General features: G+C 45.2%; 1 protein-coding gene across 1 annotated transcript in view; it reads right to left on the bottom strand.

The window, feature by feature from the left end:
- GMDS (GDP-mannose 4,6-dehydratase) overlaps window positions 1-12,648 on the bottom strand; it is a 1,578,414-nt gene extending 1,565,766 nt beyond the window's left edge. The window contains exon 1 of the mRNA XM_085607140.1: window positions 11,738-12,648. Coding sequence (XP_085463266.1) covers window positions 11,738-11,836 — 99 coding nt within the window. The 5' untranslated portion in view covers window positions 11,837-12,648. The remainder of the gene's footprint in view (window positions 1-11,737) is intronic.
- Window positions 12,649-21,480: the final 8,832 nt, after the last annotated feature.

Raw genomic sequence — 21,480 nt, 5'->3', positions numbered from 1 at the left:
CTATTGCCTGACTCTCTCCACTCAATTAACGCTGCAAAATGCCATGGTGGACCGGAGAGCTGCGTGCCTGAAGAAGGGAGGTCTGCGTATGAAGTGCAGACCACCCGGCAACCAAGCAATGTAATTAAAAAGGTTAAAATATTAGGGGGTGAGAAGTCGCTTTAAGTGCAATAACGCGCTGTGCAAAATAGCTATAACAACGTTAAAATACATAAAATGAAGCAGTAAACCGTAGAGCGTTCTGTGAGTATGAACCTGTACTATCATCAGTTATTTCTAAGATGAAATTATGGAATAAACTACCACTTAGCAATATTGCATCGACCAATGAAACTAAGATGAACATCCTTCCGAAATTTCTTTACTTGTTCAGGGGTATTCCATTACGGGTCACGGATTCTGTTTTTAAGAGATCTGGAAGGTGCTATCGGAAGCATTATCTGTGGTTATAAGCGGGCAAGACAAGCAATTCGACTTATGAAACTTCCATGTAAGCGAGGGGAGCTTCAACTCCCTGATTTTAAGTTATATTAATGGCGCCTGCACAGTTTATTAAACCCTAATGATCCAGATACAGCAGCTTTCGGTTATCAGCTAGCGCTCGGGCCAAGTTCAGGCTTTTTTCTATTGGTCGGATGATCCTAATTGGTAAAAGAGGGTATGGTTTAAGGGGCTGAATGATGAAATTCGTATTTGGCTGGAAATCTGTAATAAATATTCAATAGCTTTTTTAAATATAGAAACACCGTTCTGGAATAATCCTGTTTTTCCACCAGTGTTTCATGATCCAATTGGCAGGGCATGGGCGCAAAATGAGGTTTAGACTATGGAGCAGCTGAATGACCTGAATGGTTTTTGCTCATTTGCCGGATTACAGGCTATCTATGAGCTTCTCAGTCACTTTTTGTTCCAAGTACCTACTAGTGAGGGATTATTTTTTGTCAGGATGCAAATTGAAGGTACAGAACTAATGCTACATCTACATAAACTAGGCAGGAAACCGTTGATATTCATGGTATATCAGGACTTTTGTCAGTATGCTACCGATGATAGTGTGCTACTGGCAACAAATTGGAGCCAGCTACCATATTTTAATATTCTTGTTTTGGAAATCCAGAGGGCATTGGAGATCGCGGATTGCTCGGTACACTCTATCAATCTGAAATTCCAACAGTCCAAGACTATCTGTCTTTTGCATTACATTCCAGAGAGAGTTTCCAGATGGGGTGCAACTGTTTCTATGGATAAAATTAGATGATGTAGTCTGCTAATTGCAGATATTGTACATATGTTTGCCACATGCCCTGCCTTACAATACTTCTGGGTCGGGGTAACTAAGCAAATGTCATCTGGCATAGACTTCCAAGTTTTATTTTCCCATAAAGAGATATTGATGGGAGTCAAGTTTGAGTACTATGGGGGTATGAAGTATTTAATGACAGTAATGATACTCTGTGCCCGGTTATGTATCTCTAGGGCATGGATTTCTGCTACTCACCCAAAGGCATCCGAATGGTGGGCTCTCATGAGACAAATTTATGAGTTGGAGCTGGCAGCTAGAGCTCCTTCCTCTTTGAAAAAGTTTGATAGGATTTGGGTAGGTTTCAGCTGGGATTTCTCAAAATACAACATTGATTGACTGTTTTTTTCAGTCGATTGATGATTCTGGGTATAATCATGATTGTCTTGGTAATATCCAAGTCCCAGACTACATTATATTATGGAATATTGTTTTTCGTGGGTTATATATGTCTTTTTATTTCTTCTTTTTTATATTTTAGCTGTACGAATATTTTTTTTAAATATTATGAATGGGACATTTTTGACTGAAATACTTTTTTTTCAAGATTAAAAAAAGAAAAGCACACAATAAGAAGACAGGCAATATAATGACCATAACACACTTCTCACTTAATTGTAACCAGCAACTATAATGTAGCAGATGAACTGTGAAATATACAACTTCAAGGTTCAGTATGCAGAAAGAGATGAGAAACAGCTAAAATGCTATGAAGGCTAAAGTTTACATACAATATGGGTTTGTTGAAGTCATGTACCATCCTTAGCAGGGTTAGAATGGCTATTTTGATCATTGAAGAATTTTTTTTGTTGTGCCAACTATTTAAACATTTTGATATAAACAGCAGGTGAACTAAATTCGGCAAGTATCACTAACAACTAATAACTATATCCTCTCTAATTCTTCTGACAGCTGATAGTTTGAATTATTTCAAAAGCTGTAATATTGTTTGTTTTGGTGTTCGCCGAGATTAACTCATCCGTGTAAGAAGCAGGCCCATTTCCCAGTTAATTATGCGCTAAATACAAGACAAACAATTTTGGGAGGAAACTAAAATCCACAACAGTAGCCAAGCTAATTTCTATTATGCATGGATTTAGCTTTTGGCCTCAGATATTCCACCTGCAAATAACTTTTATACTGGCAGTACTGCTGCCCTAATGATTGATTTATCCTAGCTGGGGTGGAACACTAGGTAAGGATAGAAGCTCTCAGGGCAAGCCTAGTAATATAAATCGAGTTTAATTGTTTAATTTAGAGACACTCGAAGTGCTTTTAGGGGAGCTTTTGGATTTTGCAGAATATATGATTATAAAAACGAATCTCTGCAACTTCCATGGTGGACGGGAGCAGAGGAGGGACTAGCCTAGTTTCCGTCATAGGAATATACCTGCAACGTCTCTCCATCTCGAGGCCACTGACATCTCCTTCTAAACCTACATCTAACCTAACAGTGGAATTGTTAACTAGACACTGATGGACTTCAGAGGGACTGTGAGACTTCCTATCCCTTCATCCGAGCTTGAGAGACCCTATGGGTTGTAAGGGAAGTCCTAAGATGTGAGGAGAATTGAGTAGATATGAGAAGGAGTTTATCATGGATTCTCTACTTCATGGGAATTATTGAACAGTGTCTAAACCAGAAAGAAGTTCTAGCTTGGGGTCATGTTTTCTTTGGATAGTGTAACCTGCCACTACAGTCAAACTGATTTGCAGCTGGTCCCTAGATTCCTTCTCCCCATGGACCTTGGGGATTGGGTAGGGTGCTTGTTGAGATGTGAATTGCCCTGCATTAGCACAGTGGAGCATGTGCCCCCTGCATTAGCACAGTGGAGCATGTGCCCCTTTCTTAAGCACCCAGTGGCAACTTCCTGTACATTTTTGTTGATTTTTAATTTCAGTGCACATACAAATCAGTATTCAGCAGGCCTGTAAAATGGATTGAGACCCAGAGCAGGGCTCTGTGGTCTGGAGGTGCACTCCAAGTGTTCCCCTCCATTGTGGAGAACAACTGCGGTCTTCTCGTGGGGTTGGGAAATACCTGCAGTAGTGGCAGCATCTGATTCCAGATGTAGGAAGAGGTCTCGTTTCCTGCTACGGACATAGGGAGAGTGGCCGTATACCATCCCCTGTTAAAAAGGGTTGCGCTGGTCTTATCCACCTGGATCCTTTGCTCTATCCAAGAGAAGGATGGATGGCACATCTAGGTTTCCTCTCTGACTGTGTGTAGGAATGCGTGTGGAACTCATGGACCGCACGCGGCTGCAATGACACAGGAACTCATTTGATCTCCTGTGTAGGAGTGGTTAATAACATGGAGGATGGAAAAAGTCTGCCAGAGAGAGGGGTGTGAATTGCAAGCAGCCTCTAGAACGTTACTGAGAGTTCTCTGAAGTGGACCAGGTGTGTCAATGGATGGTGGGAGACAGAAGCCCCTTTGAAATTTAGAGATAGTCTTGCCCCCATTCCTGTTCCATTCTTGCCCAAAGGAAAGTGCAGTCAATCTTTTTGTAATGTCTAGATGAGGAAAGCCCAGCACCTTTTGTGCCATTTGTCTTAAAAACCCCTGTGAGGGACAATCCGGCACCAGCCTCCTGTTTTCTAAACCTGCTGAACAAAGGCAAGCGGCTGAATACCTAGCATGAAGTGAAAACCACTCCACTGAAACCAGACATAACCCACAACAGCGGGGGGCTCTGGAATCCAGAATTCAGTCTGGTAACTCAATATAAATATAGGATGGCATGCACAGATCAATTATCCAGGGATTTCTGACAAACTAGCCCCAGACTGTCCACAGCACTGGACTCAGGACTATTTCTGAGTTTCTGGTTTGGAGTCTAATGAAACTAACTCCCTCTTCAAGTCAGAAACAGAAATTTAAGTCTTGCAACAATTCTGCTAGACGTGCTTCGAAGAAAGGCTTAAGGGAAGGATCTATCACTACAGAAGGAAGACTACTGGAGGTATACGTACTGGCAGGAGCGCCCTAGAAAACAACCTACAGCCAAGCTACATAAAGAAGAAATGGAGCTGGGCAGGAAGCACTGAAGAACAACCGAGCAAAGACAGGAATACTGGGACCGAGCTGTGATAAGCCAACTGCAGTCCTATCCCATCAACAAATAACCAGCTAAGTCTCCTGTAGGTAACAGACCTATCTCGGGATATGGACCAGAGTAGAGTAACATTATAAGACCACAGCCATGTTATCCAGGCTCCTGGGATGTTAGAGAAACCTAATCCTAAGTAAACATGAAGGGATGCCATCATGACGTTGGGCACAGTTGAATCACCTCTTCTTGTGCCTAGTACATTCATAGCCTGGAGATGTTGATGCATAGGAAATCATTTTAGTCCCCCATTAGAGTACCATAATATTTCCTACTGGTACCGGACAGATACTGGACTGTTGTGTTGCACTTTCTTATTGTCATTCATATTGTATTATGTTTCCTTTAATGGCTCGTGGGCAGTGCGAGGCATAGCACATACTTGAGTGCCTTCAGGGTTCCAATCCAGGGCATTCAGTTGGAGTTGGTGCCTTGGACTGGAAGCCGTGCTGCCTGGCGCTTGCCCGTTTTTCTACATTTCTGCCTTGCATTGGAATAAAGCCTTTGAACTATATCCGCCTCCTTCCATCACTACATGGAGTCCCTTCATATTTTCGATGTGGGCCACCACACACAATCTCAAGTGCCCTGCGCACAATCCTGAAATCTTGTGGACACATTCCAAAGTGGTGCAGCCCGCTACTGAAGGGTGAGCCACCGAACAAAGATTTGAAAACCTGACTAGAACTGTGAATCCTTACAGCTAGAAGGAACATATGCATGGATACTTCTAAGAGGGAGGATTACCACGTGTGGCGGAAGGCATGACTCCAAGTATAGTGTAGGTCAGACTACAAATCCCAGGAGGCTCCAGGGCAAATTACGAACCAAGCACAAAGACTGAGAGGCAGGGGATTCCAGAATTCCAGTGAGAAATAAACACTGTTAGCTACAGACTTCGATTGTTTCCCGAACACTAGATATGTAGCATTCTGAACCTAGGGAAAAGTATTTTCTCTTATTAAAGATAAAGCTGTTAATCTTTGTGTGCACTACTGACAATTCCCGAGTCAATAAACTCACACCAAATTCCTTAGGAAGTCTTCAATCACTCTGCTTTGCTACACTTGAGGATCAAGAGCTACAAGGGCATACTTGGTGCTCAGATGTGGGCATGTTAGTAGCTACAGACCATGGACATCAGAGGTAAAAAACCCTATTGGGACTGGTTTGCCACCTGTCCAATGTTTAACATTTCCACCACATGCTGATCAGTACACCAAGAGCTAAGCAAAAGCCTGGCTGCGTATTAATGGAGTGCAGATTTACATCCTTATTGCGCCTTACTGTGCAAGCATTCTGAATCTTTGACGTTGCTGCTGTTAGGGACTACATTGCTTACAGTATATACTCTAGCATAAGTCAGCAAATGCACCAATTAGTTCCTCTATTCAAGGTTTAAAGGTATTTTTTCAGAGTAACGTCTGGGGATGGGAGCTTTGGGGCAATATCCAGGGCTCTCTTAGCACCAGGCTCAATCCACTGATACATAGGAAGATATATAGTCACTACTTGTTCATATTGAACATAGAGTAGTGCGTCCAGTCCAACTCTTAGCTATCTAATCAAATTCTTATCCCTGTAGTTACTACAGTAAGTATTTGATGGTATTAAAATGTGCTGGGATTTCTCACGAGGCTATTATTTACGGCAGTATACACATCATTTGTATTATTAGGTATGCTTATTTTTGTTTGCAGGTACCTTCCCACTTGGACAGTTTCCTCACTCTCTTCGGTCAATCTGAGGAGGCAAACTTCTTACATCTGCATTGCTTGGTGGGCCGTCAACAAACAGAGCAAGTCATGAGGAACTCTTATCATCCAAAAAGTCACTTAGCAAGCCAACCGTCTGTGCCTGGCCACCTACACATCCTATAGTACCACTTAGGATGGCTCCACCCAAGGACATAAACTGCAAGGTAGATAAAACAGATGTCATCGAAGGTTTTACCAAATGGTCCTAGCTAACCATGTCAACCTTTGGGCACTCCTCCGTTAAGTTCAGCATCTGCCCATAGGAGAGGGAAATCAAGGACCTGATGAAAGGCTTTTTCTGAAGGTTCACCTTCCCCAAATCAGCTCTGAATTTTATGCATGCAACAAGCACTCTGTCACTGGCAACTACTTCTCAGTTATATGAGTCCTATAAGAGCACCTAAGATGTCCAGTTGAATGCAGGCAACCACTACACATCTACTCCCACCTATGGCACCCTCTGCTATTTAATCTGACAGGTGCACATTGTGCTCATATACCTATCCTTTCTTTCTTTCAGTTCCTTTTTGTTGTAAATTCCGGTGAGGTTTTTTCCAGTGTTTTCCAATGCATTCTAAAAGTTTCCAAATCAGTGGTCATCAGTCTTTAATTTTTTTTGCCATAAAACAAAAATGATTGAGATTTTTGTTTTAAATTTAAAGTGCGTATAACAACATTTGCTTTTATTTGCTGCCTTCCCTCTTCTTTCATATCAAATATGACTTTGCTCTTTCAAGCAACTTTTCTTTATTTCACATCACTGCTTGCAACGTTTGCCTGTATTCAAAACACAATTTTCTGCAATCCAGTCCCACCCCATGCCAAGCATGTGCATGGATAGACCTACTTTGCACCTCCTTAAATGTGACTGTAGTAGGCAAAAGATTAATGGTGGGCATTTAACACACTTTACTGCTGTTCTGTTTTTTTGGGTAAATTGCAATGGTTGGCTGAACCGAGATTATCTACTTAGAAGATGAAATATATGTGCTCTGTTATTACCGACCAGTATCACACTGCCCTGGTCTTTGTCCAGAAGTACCAGGAAATAATTGGGCTGATTACAATTGTATTATTACTGTCTGATCTGGGCATATTCATGCTCTTCCTGGCCTCTGGGAAGAGGCCTGCTAAGGAATTAATAAGCATTTCCTTAGCAGGCCTCTGCCTACTAAGGACATGCTTAGGAACTTTGGTGACAGCAAATTATGCTGCTAAATGAAGAAGCAGCTGAGGTAGTAAATAAACTTTATAACCTCCAGGATGCTTTGGGTCATTTGCCTGTGCAGTTCGCACTGTGAATGAAGTCGATTTTATATGGTTAGGTAATATCTATGGGATTTTGTGTTTATTTGAAAACTAGCACAAGGACATCTTAGCGTCAAGTTTCATCTATCACTTGGGCCTTTGTTTATCTGAAAGCAGTATGGGGCTGTGTTCCTGTCAGGAATGTGTGAGAATTGCTTTGTGTTATGTGCAGCGTGCACAGTGCTAGAGATTTTCCGTATTTGAGGAAAGAGCTTATTGTGTCTTGATGAAGTGGATTTTCCATCTCTGGGGAAAAAAGCTCAGTATGTCTTGATTAAGTGCAGTCACAGGGGGTTGCACGAGTGTTGCTGCTAAGTGCCACGCATTGCTACCGCAGCATAAGTAACAGGCCTCATTTTGATATGGAGGAAGTAGTAATGAAAGTTGATCCTGGGGTTGTATTATGAACGGATCCTACTTTAGTATGTATGTTCAGAATGGCTCTATGTGAATATTTTTCTCAAAATTACGCAGCCAGCAGCAAGTACAAATAAACACAGAGCACCAATGGAGAGGAGCAGAAGTGTTTTACATTAGCTGAGCAGTAGGTTTGGTTCAGAGCGAAGGACAGAGTGCAAGCAAAAAGAAAATGTGATATGATTAAAACTATCTCCTGGTGGGCTAGGTAACCGCTTTATTCTGGTGCCCCCTGTAGATAGGATTAAAAACAGGTGAGGACAGGGGTTTGGAAAAAATAACCTTTTTACACGGTCAACATGTTTATGCCTAGGGAAAACCCCATCAAGGGTATGAAGGCATTTGTCAGGCCCACAGGAACTCTGTCACTCTTCGTATATAATATAAACAACACCGGCATCACACAGGTAAGCTGTGTACAACTTACAGGGTCCACTGTCGTTCTTAAGAGTCAAAAACAAGAGAATGAAAAGAAGCATTTGGATAACATGATAACAATATACAACACATATTCCTGAGGTGAAATGTGCATGGTCGTGTCTAATAGGGTGACGAGTACCCGTCACCAATAAGGTAGCTCATATAAGAGCAGGGATGGAGGTCATCTTACCCGTAAGGAGATTGTACATCTCACTTTCAAACCCGAAAGACGCCTAATCACAGAGCTGTGTAATACAACAAAAGAAAATGACAACCAAGCAATTAAAACAAGAGCTGAAAATCAGCGGGGAAAAAAGTAATTGCAAGAGGACAAAAATATAATATAAGTGTTCCTTTTAATGAAAATTCGAGGGAACTTAAGCTAGAGGGGTCCAGGTTGAAGGCCTAACCCCAGCCAATTAATTTTACATAGGGGCAACGTTAGTACAGCAAGATAAGCAAAGTGTATGGTCACTGTGTGTGCGTCAATGCATAGAGCGAGCACTTAAAAAAACTCATAATTGAAGGTATGTTTAAAAGCGCTACACTGACAATCATAGTGTATAGAGGCTATACCGAGCAAGGTCATACTACGAAATAATCATCTGGCAACTGTACATGTTGATGCAAAGACATGGAGAAATACGTTTAGGAGGCACCCAACAATGGGCTGGACAATGCAGGTGAAGTGCCTGATGAAAAGACTAAACCAACCACCGCAAAGTATCACAAGGCCACAAGTAATCAAAGCCTCGTCTGTCCAGACTAAGGGGCGAGTCAATAGCGTTGCGGTCTCAGTCATGTAGTACCTTGTGAGCCAAAATATGGTTCTCATACCACTTAAAGAAGACTGTAATGGTCCACAAACCTCTTTCTCATCTACTGGTACTCTTAATGGCGTGCCCATTGAGAGTGAAGCAAAGACGACAGACATGTCATTATAAATGGGCCAAAGTTATTGGGGATACAGGAAGAGGCGCGGCCATGGTGCCAAGGATCATAGGAATTGTAGTCTTTGGAATACTGTTGGACGCCGCTATAGCGGCATGAGTGGAATGGGAAGGTTGCTGCATCAGGCTCACAACCATTCGTGTCACCACCAAAATCACAGGGAGGGGATGGCCAGGGTTATACTAATGGCACCTAGTACAAAGGGTGGTGTCCCATTATCAAAAACACAAGCATATAGTGCAGGTGTCATTGACTGTAAATGTTAAGACTCCACTAGCAATATTGGGAGAGAAGGAGTATCTATTGTGTAAGAGAAGTAGTCTAACGGCTAGGGTGGTCGACCTCGAATCTGGGGAACCGGGTTAGAGTATCGGCAATGACGCTGAACATCTTGTAATTCTGGGCAAATCACTTAATCTCCCAGTGCCTAACAAAAATGAATGTGCCCTCATGTAACGCAACTGGTGCTATGTAATGCGCTCTGATACCCGATACTGGGTCAAGTTCGCGCTATATAAAACTCTGTTAAAAAAAAAATTTTTTTTAAAAGATGTAAAATGATGCTCCAACAGTACCTCACGATGAGGGGGTGAGTCATCAAGGGGGGTGCTTCATATGCCTAACTGCTGTAGTGTTAGGTGGGAGATTGTACTCCAAGAGGGAGCTCATGAGTTGTGCATGTCTTGTATCGGCAACGGAGAACAGGCTTTGTGACTAAGTGGTCCACAGGATGTCGTCATTCAGACCCCGTAGGTTGCTTTTAAGTCTGAAAATCCAACATGGTTCACTTTGGAACAACAACGTGTCCAAATTCCCCATCTGTGCAGTGTAATAAGGTTTATCCAACACCGCCCATCTGATGTCATCACATGTGTGTGCAGACCTTAAAAAATGCCTGGTCAATTTTGTGTTGGATTTTTTGCATGTTATTGAACTGCGGTGTTCAACAATTCTTGTCTTGGCCTTGCGTGTCGTTATACCCACGTATTTAAGTTTGCAAGGACAGGAAAGATGATCCCAATGGTATAGGAATTAGTATGGTTGTGTAGCTTCAAGGGTGTCCTCCAACCTAGGTCTATCTGGTGCTTAAGTGTGTTAAATGACAAACCGAGCAGGAGCCACAAGGGAAGCGGCCTTTGACTGGGGACATAGACCAGAACGTCTCTTGGTTAAATCTTTGTGATGTGGGTAGGGGTCTGGTGGGAACAACTATGTCACAGATGTTATTAGTACGTTTCAGTGCGAACAAAGGTTTGGCTAGTGCACTATCACCAGTGTTGAGGATGCGCCAGTTTTTGTTGACCACCCTTTTTACAGTATTAGTCAGGTGGCTGTGTGTACTAACACAGGCCAGTCTTTCCAAAGTGAGTTTCAAATGTTTTTGGCTCTTTTCGCTGCTCTGCAGAAAAGATCCTGTGGATATGTCCTCTGGGCAAGATGGTCACTTAGTTCCGACGTGCATTAAGTGGCTTACCATGACTTAAGTGGGTCTTAGTGACAGCATCAATCACAGAAAATTAGCTTAGAGGTAGTGGCTGTAAGTATGCCGTTTGACACCAGCAGGTGCCAAAGAATCCGTAGCGTAGCAAAATACCGCATTTTCCAGTTTCTACTCCAAATCAAATATTCCCTTCGGGGGCGTTTTATCGGTTAGAAATCAGGTTTAATAGAAAACGCTACACATACTGGACATACAACTGGCAGGACTCCAACCATCTCATGCTCATCAACTAATAACTATAAATCTCTTTACTTAGGGACACTTGTGTGGCAAATTGTTGATGACAGCTCCGAGATCAACTGCTGGCTGGCTCAGCAGGTACACCACACCTACCACGCATCAGTTACATAAGCAGTTCACCATATGCTTAAATACATTCACAAAGAGCACAATACATCCATTTTACATACTCAACTGGTATGCACTAAATAAATGGCCTTCACAATTCCACAGTATTTTTTTCACTGAAAGACTGCAAAAGCATGGGATCATCACCAAGCAGCAGGTGACGTGTCAACAAATGTTTTTTAATAAATAAAACCTGGGCTACAAAAAAGAATAAAGAAATCACGCTAGTTAACTAACCAAACCAATCAACTGGCCACCACTGCCTCATGTCGCGCTCTCGTCCTCGATTTCTATTTATCGAGACTTTATAGATGGAACATCTGCTTTACATCGCCGAATCACAATTGTTTTAGAGGGCGGGATATGATCTTTCAAGCATCCAGAAACCCATGTTTACGATACTTATGTATTTTGAATAATATAATCATGCAATATTTCAGTTCAATTCAGCTGATGTTAACTAAGACTACAGCTCCCAGAAGCAGCTTTAAACTGTATGTGAATCCAGGAAGGGAAACATATGTCGTTACTGGGAAAGGAACGCACAGGCAAGTTAAAAGAACACATTAAGTCGGGCCATATTAGATGCCCACATGCCGTAATGCTGCACCTACACTCTTACCTGCCCTGTGATGCCGGTGATGAGTGCTACTTTCCTGGGCTTTCCGTTGCCCCCTGGGGAACCGCTGACTGCAGAGCCGGTGTGCTGGTTTTGGGCCATGATGGGTGGGCTGACGGAGCTGATAGAGGAGGGCACAGGTCAGAGCTCTGCGAAAAGGCTGGCAGGTACAGGTGTGGTGCGTGCAGGAGAGAAAGCCGGCGTGCAGGTTGGTGTTTAATGTACTATTTCCGCATTACGAGGGAGGGACTGGTGGAGGCCAGGTCTCCTAGTGAAGCACCAGTAGCAGGATGGGCCTGGGCGGTGCCACTCCGGGCCCCAGGTGCGCCAGGGGTGGGGCAGACAGGAGAGCTGTGGAGTCGTGCACCTAGCACAGGCTCCGCTGCTCACAGATTGAAAAGAGCCGCTCTGCGGCAACCAACCAGCGACAGCACAGGATGCCGGCGTGGAGGGGACGACACTTCCGGGTTTGCGGCAGCAACGCAGAGACGCCGCATGGCCCGGGCTCGGGCACTGTAAACAGGGGGAGGCGCCGAGGTGGGCAGCTCTACTGAGACAGGCCCTTCTAACTACTAGGAAAATCCAATACTGTTGCTATGCTGTGAGTGGTGGGAGGGAGGGGCTTATTCTGATGTATTGGATGAGAGCAGTGAAGACTGAAAGAGATGCACAGAGGCAGAGTTGCAGCACACAGCGCCAGCATAGGCTTGGAGGCCTGCAGGCAAGAGAGGGATTGGTTGGTCGGTGTTGCTCTGCAGAGCTTCTGTCCTCGCACATTGCCGGCTGTCACATAGGTGTTGGCTGTCATAGAAGGAGGTAAAAACATGGGAGCTGTTTTGTAAGGCTCTTTAAGCCAGTGGTCGAAGAGCATAAAAAAAGACTATGGGAGCTGTGATGTTGGATGCGATGGAGGCGGGGTCAATGCGTGTGGAGGCGGGGTCGAGGGTGTGGCAACCCACGCCCCCATATATGCTGTACTTTGTTGGGTTCTTTTACCATCAAGTAAACTACATATAAAATAACACATATCTTAAATAATAAATGAAAAAAGATGTTTCTCAGTGGGAAATGCACTATAGTTACATTATGAAACCTCTTAGTTAATGCACTGCAGATGTCTGTGTGTTAACAGAGAGCCACAGAATGCAATCTCGATCGGTACAGTAGTGAATAGTGACTTGTGCAATTTTAGATCTACGAGGTCACAGCCTGTTGCAGAAAGCACTTTGAAAATGCAAGTCATTATTTTATACTTGCATTATACCCACTATAAGCTAGACTGCTATGAAATGGCAAAAAGTTTCAAGATAAAATGATGCTTTAAAAATATAGATTTTAGTGATACCCAGGCTGTACGTAATGCTATTTTGTACATAACTATCTCTTCAACACCTCGTCAGGGGTAGTAAGCGATATATAAATACAATGACATGTGTGCACTCCACAGCTTAGTTGTTAACTCTTTGCACTACCACTCAAAAAGAATGAATCTTTGTTATCACAAAGTTTAGAGTGATTCGATCAATTAAAGCCAATACCGTCCCCAAGCATCCTTCACATTTGCAGATTATCGTTTACATTTGAAGATAAACTTGTTGTGCTCATTCGCATTTCTTTTAGGCAAGCAGGCACCATGGCAGGAATGCTTATTTAGCTGTCTGCTCGGCTTCGGTTTCACAGTACAGGCGGATGGTTGGCTTTTTACACAAAGTAGGGCAATGTTTATTCATTAATCAAAAATGTGGGGGAGGAGCCAAGATGGCGACCGGGACGGCAGCGTAGACTCCCGGCTCCGTGAACCTCCGCATCCCGCACGGATATCCTGCATGAGATCCTCAGCCTGCGCTACGCGCTTGTATTTGTGAATGAGAGTGGCAACCGACCGTGTGACTCCGAAGTTTCTGGCGGCGGTACCGCCGGAGAAATGTGCCTTTGAAATTTGCGGCCCGTGCAGCCCTGGAGCCAAGACCTCGAGTGGACGCCTTGGCCGGGTGGCAGTTCAACAACAGCGGCCTGTGGTGACTGGGTGGAGTCGGACCACCGGAGCGGTGCACACCTCGGCCTACATTTCGCCGTGGTCGTTCCTACCGCTAAGCGTGGCGGACCGAGTGCATGCCCGGGGTGGCGATTCTGAGATTCTCCGGTGATTGCCCCTGCCTTTGACGGTGAGCTGCCCGGACGCCGCCCGTAGCTCGCCCTGATTCTTGCGGGCTGCTCCCGGATTTTCGCGGGCGCTGGCCCGTGGTGGGGACGACTGTTGCCCGTGACCACACAACGGATAATTTTTGCCTGCCCCCGGAACCCTGTTTCCAGCGACGTGGACCTTGAGGCGCTTGTCCCTGGGTCCCGGTCCCAATACGGGTCGGGCCTACCCGGCGGCCATCTTGTTATGATGAAGCCTACCATCCTGTCCACCGGGTCACAGCAGGATTGGGAGTGTGTGACTTTTGGGAGTGTGGCGGAGCGATCGCAGAGAGCTGTGCTGGGGTACGGCGACCTCCTCGAGGCTCTCGGTGCCCTTCATTCCACCTTGGTTCATGGCATCGGGGTCTTGGGGAGTAAGCTCGATGGTGTGGCATCAGCGTCGGGACAGTTGCGGCCTGCCTGTCCTCAGGTACACAGGGACTTCCCACACTGCACACAGGAGGACAATGTCGCGGCCACCCCTGAGATTAGTGAACAGCTGGAAACTCCGGACAGTATGCTTCCGTGTGATCGGCTGGCTGTGGGTCTGATCTGTTCCGGAGGTATTGGACCTGAGTGGGAGGTGGTGGCCTCGTCCCGTGCACGGCCTCCGGCGACCCGGGGAAGATTCAGGCAACAGTTGTCTGCTTTGGCTGATTCCACCTTCCGGGACCTTGTGTGCAGTGCAGATCCTGGGGCAACACTGGGAAAGATGTCCCTCCATGATGCGGACTGTGTTGGTACTCAGAGACTTCCACCCCACCTGTGTGCGTCGCGTCCCGGTCGTTTTTGGACACTCCTTTACCTTGTAACATTGGACATGGCGCTGGGTCGAGGGGTATGCATGGGCAGATTTGCAAAGAGTGGTCAAGGATAAGGCTGATCCTTCAGGGGTGGTCATCTAGTAGACGGGCGGGCTCAGGGGTTGCGTGCTCTCATGGCATAGCTATTAGTATAATTGGTGCATAATGCTCCCCATCTTTCTTTGACATGGTCGATTTTGTGCTGCTTACTGTTTGACTTGGGGAAAACTTACCGTGCGGGAGGGAGAAGCCGGGGGCATGTTTTGAAGGCCCTCCTCCAGTTTATTAATACTTTCTCTACCCCCCCGTCTGGTGGGGTTCTTTTCTTACTCCCTTTCTCTGTTCTTCTATATTTCGGGTCTGGTTCCAGGGCGACAGGCACACTGCTGGGGGGGGGGGCGTACTCATCTGCAGAGGTGCAGGGTGGGGGGTTGGGGAAGGGGATTCTTTAGTCTTTACCCTTTTTTTCCATGGCCTCCTTTTTCTTCTCTGATTCTTCTTTGTTTTTCTTTTCTGGGATCAGCGTGGTACAACTCCTTCGTTGTGAATCACTGCTTTTTCATGTGTGCCACAATTTCCGGGGTGTTTTCTGGGCTTTAGGGCATGGGACTGCAGGCGCAACTGGTCATGATACTTCTCTACATCCTGCACTTCCTGTTTTAGCGCCATTGACTCGATAGATTGCCGTTTATTGTTTACGTTTGTTATTCTGCCTGCCATTTTTCGCTGCTGGGAAATTGTTTGGCACCTGATCCTTTCGTCTTTCCCTATTATAAAATGAAAGCCTTCTTAATCCTGGTGTCCTACTTGCGCCATTCACTGGCCGAGAATATATTAGCATGGAGATTCTGCTCCCCGAGGTTCTGCCTGTGTCAACATTGGATCTCTGTTGCTTTGACTGCTTAGCGGCCGGCCCCGGGGGGTTGTAGGGCCATACTTGTTATTGGTTGAAATGCTAATAAAGGTTTTTCAAAAAAAAAAAAAAAAAATGTATGGGTACGTCGTGCTCCTCCGATCCCGCCAACTTCACCGCTGCTTAAAGCATAGAGATGTGTATCAGAACTTTTGGTAAACTGTCCTCTTGGAACATCATTCTAACTTTCCAAGATGAAGAACAATGCACATGGGGGAGTATGGGGAAGAGAGAGGGGAATGGAACATAACTAGAAAACAAGCAATATGTGACACTTTCTTTCCTTAACAAAGAGACACATTAAAAGCCCAGCATAGTTTTCTGAGACGGAACTCTGGGTCTTATTCACACTGGTAAGTTACACTTTTGAGTTTACTACACGCGGCATTCACAAACTTCAAGTGTTAACTTACTACAAAAGTGTAATTTACATGTCTCCAACCCTGGAGTAATCCATTGGTTTACTCTTTTGTGGGTGGGTGACGTCTCTTCCTAAACCCCTCCCTGACACTCCTAAACCCCTCTTATGCCTCCTTAATCCCATCACTTTTAGTAGTAATTCAGACATTGCTATTCTCTTTTATATACTACTTTATGTTTAAAATGTTAAGATTGGTTACGATAGGTAGTAAATGCTTCCATGTATGAAGGGCACAGAGTGTAGTACCTCAGATCCTTAGCCGAGCGTCTACGAACTGGGCGTTATTCAACACTTATTTATGGAGAGTCTTGAAACTAGATATAAACTAATAATATGGAATGTGCAGGGTTTGAATAGTCCTGTGAAGCATAACAGGGTATACACATATCACCGGAGCTATAGAATAGCAGTGGCATTTCTTAAGGAGACCCACATATGGGGGGCTGTATTAAATACCTGAGGGGAAGGTGGCGGGGGCAGGTTTTTACCACATCCCACTCGGGATATGCCTGAAAGACCTGATATGGGTGGCCCAGGGATCACCTTCAAACATACTTGAGTTTGCCTGGATGGAGAGGGACAATATATTATCCTGGAGGGTGCCCTTGATGCAAATGATCTCTATCTCATAAACAGATATGCACCCAACACTGACCATGGGGACTTTATTGATACTGTGCTGACGGGCGCGCAGGTCTCCCTGGCGACAGAGGTCATCCTGGCGGGCGACCTCAACTGTGTCCTAGATGGCCAACTTGATTGATTTCCCCGAACCCCGTTATTAGACGCTAAGCCCTGCGCGACCGCTGCCCTTATGCAGGTGCAGATTAGTCTTGACTTAGTTGACATCTGGCGCATGCGCGTTTATTCCTGTAATACAGCGATGGGTACGCACAACCGCTTGGACTATTTTTTTTTTTTACACACGGCTGATATGCATGGAGTTGTGGACACACACTATTTGTCTCTATATATTGGATCACTCCCCACTTCTGATAACATTTTCGCTACAGCCACACACTCTTAAGATACCATTATGGAGGCTTAATGCTGGTGCACTGACAGATCAGGCCTTCAGGGGTACTTTGTCAGAGACACTAATGCAATACTTTGAACAGAATTTGGAGCCTGCGGGTAGCAGGGCAACAGAGTAGAATGCCATGAAGGTGGTGCTCCAAAGGGTGTGCCTTGCGACCACATTTGGCATAAGCCGCACCCTGGAGGGAGACTTAACCCGACAGGAGACTGAGCTTGAGAAGTTGGAGAAATTGCTCTCAACAAACTCATGAGCTTTAAAAGATTTTAACAGACAGCGTCACAAGATGTGTGAACTATGGGACTAATTGGAAAAACACAACAGGAATAAGGGGAGGAGGTGCTGGTATTTAGTAGGCCACAAGACAGGACGGTTTTTGGTGCTATTGATCAGGTCTGAATCTGTACTGCACCCTATTCTAGCATTTAGAGACTGAAGGAGGACGAGAAGTTCATACACAGCATGCAATAAATTATGCATTTGCAGATCATCTGTGAAAGGTGCACACTGAACCACCATATGCTGGGAGGGCCCAAGGAATGTCTGCTTATTTTGGTGGGCTGCCGCGCCTCGCCTTGGCATACCGTGAGTCACTGGAGGTGCCATTAAGCAGACAGGAATTGCTGGGTGCGCTGAAAGACTTAGACTGCCAAATCGTTGGGAGGCGATGGAGTTTCCGCAGAATTCTGCAAGAATTTCCCAGAAACCCTGATAGATAAACTATTGTTAGTGTTCATTGAGGATTTCGAAAAAAGGAACTCCCTCAATCAATGAGAAGCATTAATAGTAGTTATCTCGAAGCAGGTAAAGACCCCATGGAGACAGGATTTATCAGTCTCTCACTGTGTTAAATGTGGATCTCAAACTTCTTAGCCATGTGTTGCCGGCGAGGCTGCTTCCCTATCTCCCATGACTGATACACGAAAATCAGTTGGGCTTTATCCCACAGAGGAATACGCTACACAACGTACGTCGGCTTGCTCATGTTCTGCATGCACCAGGGTTGAACGATGACCAAAAAGCACTTTTTTGGGGGGGGGGCACTGAGCAAGCCTTTGACTCTGCATGGTGGGATTATGTATGGCAGGTGCTTAATAGGTTAGGACTAGGACCTCACTTTATAAACTAGGTTAAATTGCTTTATAAGAACCCATGGCTGAGAGTACGCACAGGACACTGCATCTTGTGTGAGATAGTATTACAATGAGGCACCCGACAGGCATGCCTGCTATTCCCATTGGTTTTTGCTATTGGGATGGAGTCTTTGGCTTGTAGACCTAGGCAGACTCTCAGTTGCAGGGGCAACAGGTAGGAGCTATGAAGCATATAGTTTCACTATTTGCAGATGATGCCATTATTTACTTGCGAAGACCAGACATATCTGCCCGATACTGCTCAATGTAATGAGAGAGATCAGGGAGTTCTCAGGACTCTGGATTAATACGGGCAAGTCTGTCCTGTTACAGCTGGGTCAACCAACAGGTATAACGACTACCGGAGTTGGGCTTACCCTGGATAATAGACACGGTCATGTACTTGGGCATACAAATCATGCATGGCGAGCAGCAGTTCTACGAATATAATATGAGGCGAGTGCTTAATGAATTTATGTCCCTCAATTCGATTCTGTAATTTCTAAAAAATGATTCTTTATGGGGAAAAATAGCGCTCATAAAAATGGTGGTATTTCCAAATTACTTATACGTCGTGCAGGGCGCCTTCCATGAGATACCGCAGAGTGTGTTTCGAGAACTGGACTTGCTGTTGGTGGAACTCCTCTGGAAAGGCAAAAGATGTAGAAGAGGACTTGCCACACTTAGGAGGGAGTGGGACATAGGAGGAATGGAAGTTCCAGATTTGGAACTATACTACTTGGCAGCCCAGTTACAGCACGCTGTGAGCTGGCTGGATGGAGAACCCTATAGGGAGAAGACCCTGGTGGGGGCGCCCATGATGGTCACCAGCTTGGTACACTGTTGATGCTTGGAGTGGGGCGGTCACAGGATTTCTCACATTTGATCCAACTGATTGGTAGGCTTTGGGAAGGGCTGTGCAGCGGGTAATAAAGCAGGTGCCCTCTGCCCCGACCTAGACATATGGAAAGTACGGCCCTCTGAACAAAAAGCACGACTAATGTCGGTTGATCAGTGGCAGGACACAGGTTGTATAATGTTATCTGATCCAGAGGGTTGGTTCGTTACCTTACAGGAGGCAACGGAGACATCCGCCCTAGAAAGTTCTGAGAAAGATTCCAGTGTATTTTAATCAGTTGGGGCAAGGGCCATACGAATAGCATCCTCCAAATATTATTTTGGGGTCACGTCATAGAATGAGAATGCGTTCCCAAGATTATCTACTTGGGCTTTGAAGAATGTGCACTTGTCTACACTAAACACAAGACTTTTGTTCGCCAGTCTAGATGGAGCATACCTCCAGTAGACATTTGAAATGTTCGCCCAGGGAAGCATTGCACATTTGTCTCTATATCCTTGAGAATTTGGAACATAATGCGTTGAAACACGGACGCTGCAGATACAAGACTGAACTGCGTATGTTTATATTGAAAAGCTCCAAAAGGAGTCGCAATGCTTTAGGAAGCATTGCAGCTTCCACTAGTTCAACTTGACTGTAAGCACTGTGAAGGTCTAGAGTAGTAAAAAACATGACTCCACCCAGCATGGATAACAGATAATCTATTTTAGGTAGTGGATGACTGTCCACAGTGATGTTGATTTTAAGGTCCTAAATATCCACAGAGTCTCAAGTCACTATTGGTTTCCATTATAAAACTATAGGTGATATCCAGTCTGAGGATTCTGCTTCCTTTATTGTGTCTTCTCTCTGTAGCTTCTCTAATATGTTTAGCACATCCCTGCAAACAGTGAAAGGGACATTTCTTAATTTCTGCTTCACGGAGGGGTGGGCGGGGGGGGGAGGAGTATTCAGTAGGCAAATCCAGAAGACTTCAGGGAACAAGTGTACAATTTGAGCTCCCAACGTGTCTTCAGTGATAACCATCATGGGGTCTGAAGCACTGTTGAGCCTGGACCTTTCTGTAGGGTCACCCCAAACCTTTTACATTCCTCTTCCCCTTTCTCCTAAATCTATTTTTGTGGATTTAGGACTCTGGACACTTTACCACTGCTAACCAGAGATACATTGCATATGCTCTGTAATCAAACCCTGGTAACATTGGCTTATCCACAATTGGCATATTTTAATTTACTTATAAGTCACTAGTAAAGTGAACTATATTTGCCCAGGGCCTGTAGATTTAATACTACTAGTGGGTCTGCAGCATTGATTGTACCGCCCGCTAAATAGCCCATGAAACATGGCTCAGGCCTGCCACTGCATAGTCTGTGTGTGCAGTTTAAGCTGCCATTTCGACCTGGCAAGTTAACTTACTTGCCATGCCGAAATCCTCCCTTTTATTACAAGTACGTCACCCCTGAGGTAGGCCCTAGGTAGCCCTATAGGCAGGGTGCAATTGTTGGATCTAGTCCTATTTGAAGTTTTATCCCCAAACATTTGCCTTTTGCATCCTATTTTTCTGAACTGTTTTTGTTGGCTTTAGGACTCTGGGCACTTTACCACTGCTGATCAGTGCTAAAGTGCATATTCTTTCTGTAAATTCTTTTGGTTATCCATGATTGGCATATTTGATTTACTAGTAAGTCCCCAGTAAAGTGCACTAAGTGTGCCCATGGCCTATAAATCAAATGCTACGAGTAGGTCTGCATCACTGTTTGTGCCACCCACATGAGTAGCCCTGTAAACTGGTCTCAGGCCTGCCATTTCATTGTCTGTGAGTGCAGTTTTAAACTGTCGACCTGGCAAGTGCACCCACTTGCCAGGCCCTAACCTTCCCTTTTACTCGGTCGCGGCCCCTCCTTTAGGGCAGTGGAGCGCCGCCCCCTGCCACCACCAGTGAAGAAAACAATAATAATAAAACTTATTATCTGTTTACTTTAATCTCCCTGGACCCGCCCCAGGACTCTGACGAGTCTTGGGGGGTGGGTCCAGCTTGATGACACTATGGTGGGGGAGTGGTAGTGCACTCCCTTGTCCCTTCTCTGCACATGAGGGTTTGGCCGGCCATTTCAGGCCGACCATACCCTCAAACACAGTGAAGAGCAGGCACAGGCTCTCAGTCCGCCTGGAAGCACAAAGTCCCAGCGCTCAGGCCAATCCTGACACTGCTTTCATGCAGCATCAGGATTGGCCGCAGTGCAGCCAGGGAGCCTGTCCCAGAAGCCTACCCACCCTCCCCAGCTCCCTCCTCCAGCCCGCCCAGCCACTTTGGCAGGGGACGGGCCGCTCCTGCTTTTACTACATGTAAGGCACCCCTAAGGTAGGCCCATGGTACCCCCATAGTGTAGGTGAAAG

Source organism: Triturus cristatus, chromosome 5_2, assembly GCF_964204655.1.
Source record: "Triturus cristatus chromosome 5_2, aTriCri1.1, whole genome shotgun sequence".
NCBI classification, from domain to species: domain Eukaryota; kingdom Metazoa; phylum Chordata; class Amphibia; order Caudata; family Salamandridae; genus Triturus; species Triturus cristatus.
The sequence above is the reverse complement of the archived record's forward strand: the minus strand, read 5'-3'. Positions and strand labels throughout refer to the sequence as shown.